The 8894-nt window shown below is 38.9% G+C and overlaps 1 protein-coding gene across 2 annotated transcripts in view; it reads right to left on the bottom strand.

The window, feature by feature from the left end:
* The window catches only part of LOC111872977 (glutamate-rich WD repeat-containing protein 1), a 26721-nt gene that overhangs the window by 3457 nt on the left and 14370 nt on the right, over nt 1-8894 (bottom strand). The window contains exons 6-8 of one of the 2 annotated variants that reach the window (XM_023867326.2): nt 4486-4654; nt 3047-3214; nt 897-2876 (exon numbers count right to left, since the gene is read on the bottom strand). In XM_023867326.2, the coding sequence (XP_023723094.1) occupies nt 2784-2876; nt 3047-3214; nt 4486-4654 (430 nt within the window). In that variant the 3' untranslated portion in view covers nt 897-2783. Of the gene's footprint in view, nt 1-896; nt 2877-3046; nt 3215-4485; nt 4655-8894 lie in introns of those variants that run through there. The other variant, XM_023867316.2, reaches the window with a different exon arrangement.

The following is an 8894-nucleotide window of genomic DNA, read 5'->3' as shown; positions in this document are numbered from 1 at the left end:
ATGTAACGTGTTTACGTTACTGATCCCACTTCTGACACCAATGTAACGTGTTTACGTTACTGAAGACGCCGTAGAGATGGTTAATTGGTTTATTTAACAATCTACAAATAACGGCTATAATTAATGATCACAATATTACGGGTTTCCACACTTTACAAACCCTACAACAAAATCTCTTCACACTCTCTTCAAGAGTCTTCACGTATTAATAACGCGGGAGCTATATAAGTCTCCCTGAATTACACTCTCCAGATATGACTGGTTATCACGGGTTATCGCACACGCGGCTGTAGCTCTGTTTCAACTCCGCGATTGTTACTTTATAACTGACTCGCAGCCACTGTGCAGCTCACTTATATAGCTGCAGTGCTTGCTTGTTGCGTAATGAGTGCCACGTCATCCTGTTACGTCACCGCTGTTGATTCGCCTTGCATAGTTACCCGGTTACGGGGCTCGGCTNACAAAAACCATAGAACTGATGTATACAACAAGATGCATACCATAAAAATGTCATATTTAATCATGATTCTATTCTAATGACACATATTCTGGCAATATCAAATTAATGAAATTAAACAAAAGACCTGGTAGGGTTGTAAGGTTCAAACAGTTGTGAATGCCCAGACAAACAGTGAAAACAGTGCATTCCATAATGTAGTTCACAAGATTTTCAGTGGTGTTCTATGAAATTTATTATGCTTCCTTGCAGTCGTTTATAAAATTGGATTAACAGTTCATAACATACATGGAAATGTCCACTAATGGTCTTATGTAAGGTGGTCTTCATTATGAGTCAATATGGCACAAGATAAGAACAGCCTGACAACTTGCAGTGGAAGTCCCCCATATCAAATAATAATAATAATAATAATAATAATAATAAACCTTCCAACACTTTAGGCGCTGATACTACATCAGAGTCGCTCGGACACACGTCCACATAAGGTGGCTGCATGAACAAAATATTAAGTATTATTCTTCCCTTTCCAGTTCCCATATTTATTGAAATGTGAAATCTTTTTTTTTCCTGATGTTTCACTGATAAAAAAGTCTCTCAGCTTAGCATCAGTATCATTTAACAGAACCAATATGGTAAGCACCAAGCCCTTTATTGGATGAGCACGTATACAAATTGTGCGGTCATGAGATATCATACTAGTGTGTCCACAAACAACAGAACTCTGGTGCTCCATCAACTCTCATTACAATGTATGTCAACTCTGTAATGTAAGTTTTCTAGACCCGGTTTCAAATTGTTTTCATCAAGATAGGGTTTCACTAAATGCAGAACACAAAATTTAGAATTCACTGTAATGACATGTCGAGACACTGATGAAAACATAAAAACAGTGTTAATGAAACAAGTTTATATGAAAATATGCTCATAACCCCAAAATTAAAACTGCAATCATCACAGTGGAAATCCCCACCCATATCATGCCCACAGACAGCTCACCAAAGGCAAAGCAAAACCAAAGTGACATTGTTTTCTTCAGTTACAATAATACTGTACATTACAAACAGGCCTGCAGAAATTTCCTATAAATCCAGAATAAGCCAGAATAAAAAGCAATATGCCTGAGACAGGAAATCTGACCTTTTTTGATAGAACTGAGACATCTACATACAAACATTAAACAGCCAAACACATCACTGCTAGGATACTGAGAGCACACAAATACAAGGGATGAGAAAGGAATATATAGGAAACACAGGAACATAAAGGGATAAAGGAATGGAAGAACAGGGGACTATTTTAATGTAAAGAAGATGGAAGAAGGGGGCAATAGGAATAACAAAAAGGGGTGGGAAAGCAATATGGGAGAAAGTAGGGAAGGAAATAATACTGTAACATGGATAAAGGATAGGAAAGTAAAAGAGAAACTATTCTGCTAGTCAACTATGATGGATCATGTGCTAGCAGTAACAAGGAAACAATTCTTTGCACCTGGATCCCAGGATCTGTACAGGTCTGATCATAAGAGTGCCCCAAAAGGTCAGACTATTAAACCTCATTTCCATTTGCAAGAGCTGAGAAATATGTGTGCAGCATGTCATAAGCAGAGGAAAAACAGGGAAACCAGGAACTTGCAAATCCACCATTACAGAACACACGCTCATTTAACCTGGCTTGTGCAGCAATTTTTGGCTATAAACAAGGTATTACATGTCACCTCCCACCCTATACAAATTCTGGGGGAAAAAATTAAAAATTTAAAAAAATTTGTGTGCAAATGATTTAACACAATGCAATGTTTCAACAACTGGCAGCAAAGTTGGAAAAACTCTTTATATGCTGAATGAAAGAGCTTACTTTCAAAGGAATTCACCTTCCATTTCTCTAAGTACAGTATTTTAGTTTTCAGAAATTCAGTCTTAATCTCTTTCATCAGTTCTGCTTCTCTGTTACCTTTTCAAACATAATATCAGGACCAAAGGCATCCCTAGTCTAAATGTTCTCTAACATACCCAAAGCCATACAATCTATCAAATGCCAGAACTTCAAGAACCTACTTCGAATTGCACCCAGTATTCAAGAAACAAAACAACCATGCTCATATTGTTGACAAGAGGAAGTTCAGAAGCATGAAAAGTAATTTTCTCCAAAGGCACGCTGTTCAGAGTTTTATGAAGACTGGGTAACTTTATCAGGTTCAACCCTAATTATACTCATGTTTCTCTGATGTTTTCACCAGGCCAAACTTGAATTCACCTGTTTCAAGTTCTGTTTGTTTCTTCACAGCAATGCTGAACACACTTCTGTTTTATGAATCTTTAAATTTTCATACTTGCTCAAAGGACGTTAACTCAAGAGCATAACAATAAAAGTAGTTGTGGTTTATATATGCATGTAAAATCTGAAGTGACTTCCATATCTGTAGGGAAAAAAATAAAAGTGAAGTCTGGCTTGAGGATATGTCAATTCTTAAAAAATGCAGAGGTGAAGAGGTTAATGTCTATACTAATGATGTCTGAACTAAAAACATGATATTGAAAGAGTTTAAAAAAGGGAACTGGATCCCTACAAATGAAAATATTAACTTACTTTGATATCATCTTCACAATCCTCAGTATCTCTTTCAAGAGCAAGGTCCCATAATGCAATCTGATCATCACAACCTCCAGAGGCAAACACAGTGGCTTCAGTGGGATGCCACTCAACTGTGGTTACCGGCTGGGTATGATGCTTAAACGTTGCTACTGGAGACTCACTCTGCCATAAAAATACATAACTTAACACAAATGGCAAGAAATAATGAATAACTGACATGAAATACAATCTCTGACTTACAACTCTTGTGCAACATAATTCTGCAAAGGCCAAATACAACCATCTCTGACCACACCTATTGTTCATTTTTTATTCTTGAGGTTGGATAAGGACGGATCCCTTGGTACTGCAGCCACAAATGGGTGCACTGTACCAGATTCAGAGGAGAGATGAGAGTATGGAGCATTAATGGAGTGGTAAATGTCAAGGAAATGATGAAGTACTTGGTCAGAAACCTGCAACAGTGTCACGTCTTTCACAAAAAATCCTACAAGGATTTCCCTGGGAATGAACCTGGGCCTCCATGGTGAGAAACCAGCAATAGCTGAGATTCAGCACAGGCCTGATCCTACGTAACCTCACTACTGCTCCATCTTGAAGTGGCAAAGCAGTGTAAGTAAGTAATGCAGTTTCTGCCTAAGGTAGGTACATGTTTAGAACATTCCCTGCCAGACAGGTGAGGTTCAGCTCCTGCCTGATGGCCATTTTAGCAAAATGTCTCCTATTCAGAAAAAAAAACCACAAGATGTTGTTAGACCTTATATACCATTTGCTGGCAAGGATATAAAGCCATGTACATTTTTAAGTAAAGACAATGACAGCTAAGAATGCATGGTAAGGGTAAAAGTAAAGTTGTCCCTATGCTTAATTAATTAATTTAGCACCCAGGCATAAATTGTATGGGGGAGCAAAAGTGTAGCTCCACCATTCATGACCTTGGCACTAGATGAACGTGAGTGGTCAACTTCACAACCCTGCCATTTTACCCTTGGGGAAAGAACCCCTGGTGCCCACTGGATACCAGGCTGGGTAAGCCCCATAGCCAGTCTGGGCACTATGAAGTAGAAGCAAGCCTCTCAACCTTGCCAAGAATTGAATCCCAGCCCAAAGCCTGTCATTATATCAAGAGAGCTATCTTAGCTCTCAATAGTACAGGGTACATTCAGAAATTCTGTGAAAAAATTGTTAAGACCAATGTGTCTTAACCACTTCAATGATTTCTGTGAGAACTCTTCCATGGTTCAATGAATCTCTCCAATCACAATGTCCATAGGGTGAAACATGAGGTGCTCACTATGGCAGATGTTCCCTTTGAAATATTCACACCCAGCTGCCAAACAACTTGGCATCACATCTTACTGTATGAGTCACTGAACTGTGTTACAGATATCTTTTATGGGCTTACACATCAGCAGAACCTGAATAAAACCCACCTGAAACTGTCTCAGGTCCCATATATGTAACATTCCATCATCACCACCTGAAGCTATAAAAGGCTCATTTCGGTTCCAGCTGATAACATTAACGTCCCTTTCATGAGCACAATTTGCAGTCAGCATACAAGCTTTGCTAGGAGCTGCACGAGTATCCCAAATACGAATACTGCCAAACAAATTAAACACAAAGAATATGTAATTAACGCTTATCCTACGGGCATTTAAATTCCGGTAAAGGCAGCCGTACGGAATATATTTAAATACCCGCGATTAGAAATCCGTAAAAACTGTAGTGACTTACTAAATTTGCTCCTATTTCTGCAATTTCTGTGATAAACGAACGAAATAAACGCTGTTTTTTTCTCGAAAGAATATAGAATCAGATATTGTAAATTACAGATTGTATGAAACATGTTAAAATTTTTGCACTGACTCCAAAGAAGAAATTTCCCAGTTTCTTGTTTCTGTGCAAGAATCCATACGTTATGGATACCCCTGAATGCAAGTTGCCTGATGAGGACACTTGTGGAAGTCACGGTAATACAACGGATGTTGTGTCTAGAGTTTATCTTAGGCTAAATGACGTACTACTACTAGAATGTGGACGGTGGACGAATGATATAAAGTCACGTGTTGTTGCATATAGAGTTCTTCTAAACAATACGTGTACTGTTCTTGTAGAGTTGAAGGCTAGCGTTTGTTTTATGAAATCGTGTTACTGTATGAACACACACCGTAATAGCTTCGTGGCTGGAAGCGTTCAGTCGAGCGTAATTTCAAAGTGTGATCGTACCATGACGTAATTCTTGTGGAATGAAGAGTGGGCGAATGGCTCGGCTGCACACTAAGATTACATTTCTTTATACAGTTTCATTACACTGAGTGCTTGGTTCGTAACTGGAAGTGTTCTGTCTAGCTATTCGTCGGCAACCTGGGGACCACCACACCAGCGTGGCACGAGGAGTGTGAATAATTATTCAGGTGGAGCTGTGGGCAAACTGTGCCAAACAGTTATAGCATCTGTTGTCGAACCTGGAAATGGACAAATAAGCTATTTTTCCATCTCCTTGGTCTGAACAGTTACATCCTGTTGTCACACTGAGAATTTCGTCTCGCTCTTTTGCGGAACATGCTGTTAGGGGTCCACCTCGCCATCAACGGCCAGGGGTCGAACCCCTGCCGTTTTATGGGAGATATCTCGACTATAGAAGGCCAAACCACATCACTGGCCGACTTGCTCTACTTCGCAATTGAGGTGTCGTGTGTGCTTTTCGCGTGGGACACGAAAGACCGCCCGGACAAAGTGTGTGAAGTGCGAAATCGGACTCTGCATTTCCGGATTTTTTTGAGAATTCCACACGAAGGCAACATTTCGGCAGATGACGCAGGTGGGAAGACAGACACTCCATTCAGATGGTGGCCAAAAATTATGTAAGTAGGACATTATTTTGTACCTTAAAAATGTATTTCAAATAACGTCCGCACGCGCGGACTGTGCGACCAGGGGTCGAACCCCTGCCCTTTTATCGGAGATTTCTCGATTATAGAAGGCCAAACCACATCACTGGCCGACTTCCTCTACTTCGCAATTGAGGTGTCGTGTGCGCTTTTCGCTTGGGAAACGAAAGACCGTCAGGACAAAGTACGTGAAGTGCGAAATCGGACTCTGCATTTCCGGATTTTTTTTGAGAATTCCACACGAAGGCAACATTCTGGCAGATGACGCAGGTGGGAAGACAGACACTCCATGCAGATGGTGGCCAAAAATTATATAAGTAGGACATTATTTTCTACCTTAAAAATGTATTTGAAATAACGTCCGCACGCACGGACTTTGCGACACCACGTGGCGTCATTCGTACCGCTGCCTTTACTATCTGCGACGACATACGTTGTCTTTAGTCGTTTAAAGGTTAAAGCAAAACTTCTAAATGGAGGTAATCCTCTCAATTAGGAAATAAATTGTTGTCCTGCAAACAGTTCTACAGATAAGTGCCTTCTTCTGGAACATGACACTCTATAGTCTGGTAGAAGTTTACCAATACTTTGTTGGAACGCTGTCTATTGCTTGCTTCCTCAGTTTACTCTTCAGTCCTGAATATGGAGGCAGTACATACCTCCAAAATGTCATTATATATCTACCAGATTATATGATGTCACATCCAAGAAGACTGTTTACTAAAACAGTTAACATAACCTAAAATTGAATGTTTTACAACATCCCTAAAGGAAAGAGATTTGTTACAGGACTACCAAGTAAGTCAGAAGAAAAAATATTCATTTATTTATATAATTATTTATATTCAACACTGTCTAGCTGGGATAGCATGGTTGGTACACAGTAATCCTGGTTCAATTCTCAGCAGGGAAAGAGATATTTCACATCTCCAAAGTGTCCTGAATGTTGCAAGGTCTACCCAGGTTATTAGCCCATGGGTACCAGGGTTTCCTTCCTGGAGGTAAAGCAGAAGAGGTATGAAGCTGACCACTCATCTCCACCTAATGTTCAAGTTAAGAATGCATGGGGCTCTTCCTCCACTCCCATATCTATCTTGATGGCATGAACTTAATTAAGCACAGGGATTACTTTACTTTTGACAGTGTGACTACTATACTTAAAAAATATTTCAGATGAGAGCATATTTAGGTATCTACGGTGTAGGTATAACAAAATACTGTCATAACAGATGTGATTAGAACTTACAAATAAGAACATTATAAGACCGTGTCATAGCTCAGGCAGTTAGTTGCCAGCTTCCCACCATGGCGGCCCAGGTTTGAGCCTAGGTCGGGTCATGTGGGGTTTGTGGTGGACAAAATAGCAGGTTATCTCCAAGTACTTCAGTTTCCCTGCCAATTCTCATTCCATAACTACTCCACAATCATCATAATCTGTCATCTGGGGCAGGTACAATATGCCAGTAGTGGCCACAGTACCAAGTGGACTCAGTCTCACCCCACCCCAAGAAACTTAGATCAATATACTGTATTACTTTGAATACAATGTGTCCTCGAATTTAAGACACAACCAATTTCTAAATGAGGGTTTTAAGAAGAAATCAGAAAGGTGTATTTATTTCAATGAGTTTATTTAGAACACATCAACTAAAATGAGAAATTTTTAGAAGCAAGGAATGAAAAGTAATGGAAAATACACCAGAATGAAATGGAAATTTAAAATTTTCACTACATGCACATTCCTTTCTATCTTTTTTATTTAATCAGAAAGTTCATCCAATGATCCTTCAGCTACATTTTCATTTTGTGAAGATGATGCACTCTCACCATTTGTTCACTGCCATCTTGTGTTCCATTTCCGCATTAGACAGACAGCACTTTAAAATATGATTTTGATATCCACTCCACTATTATTGACACTGATGCTCTTTTTATTTTGTGACTAGGTGTAAATGAGTCTTATTCAGCCAGGCATCACAGTTTTTATGGACAAGATCCTTGAAGGGTTTGTTAATTGACATATCAAGTGGTTTAACTGAACCTCATGCCATTATAAATTATTACTAGACCAGTGTTTTTTGTTCCTTAACCTATTTCTGATTCTATCAGAGAGATGGCTATGAAACGCATCCATCACAAGCATACTACGTGATTTTGATAATGCACCAGGCCAACATTCCCACACACATCCAAGCCAGTCTTCCATTAACTCCAATGTCATCCATGAAATTTTCTGGGCGCAAACTATCACATTTGCAAAAATTTTCTTTTGGTACTGTTTTTCTGTTTAATATTATGTATTGTGGTAATTTATTGCTATTTGTGGTCATACATGGCTTGATGTACATGTAACTTTTCACAGTCTGTGGTTTCCATTGCCACTTGCTTTTTCTCCTCTGAAATTTATGGTATAATTGCAAGGCATGTCAAAATAAACTGCACTTTCGTCTGTTATGCCAATTTGGCTTAAAGGATACTTATTCCTTTGGCATTGTTCAATAACAAGATGCTGAAATTCAAACAGATCAGTTTCAAATTCCGAAGGAAGTTTTTGACTAATTTTCGCCCTTCATAGTACTGATAAGCTTCCTCATTTCATAACTTTTCACACCATCTACAATTAGCCTTGAAAGGTATAATACTGTTTCTAGCATATTCATTTGCTTCTGACATTAAGGCTTCCCCAGTTACAGGTAATCATTTATTGTGTAAATGTTTGAAATACTCTAAAACAGCGGCATCAATCTCAGGATTTCTCCCTTTCCTTGGTCCAGAAAAAGACTTTCTATTTGTCAGACATAAGAACAGTTTAGCTATTTTGAATTGTTTCATTTTTGGTCCGTTACACTATTATACATAAAATCAATACAAAGTCCGTCGAGTGTAAAAATGTTTTTTAGGTCACATTCTTTCTCACTCTTGCCTTACATGTTTCGGTTTTAGTAAAA

Source organism: Cryptotermes secundus, unplaced genomic scaffold (genome assembly GCF_002891405.2).
Source record: "Cryptotermes secundus unplaced genomic scaffold, Csec_1.0 scaffold1079, whole genome shotgun sequence".
Classification (NCBI taxonomy): Eukaryota; Metazoa; Arthropoda; class Insecta; order Blattodea; family Kalotermitidae; genus Cryptotermes; species Cryptotermes secundus.
This window is presented reverse-complemented; position numbering and strand designations above follow the sequence as displayed.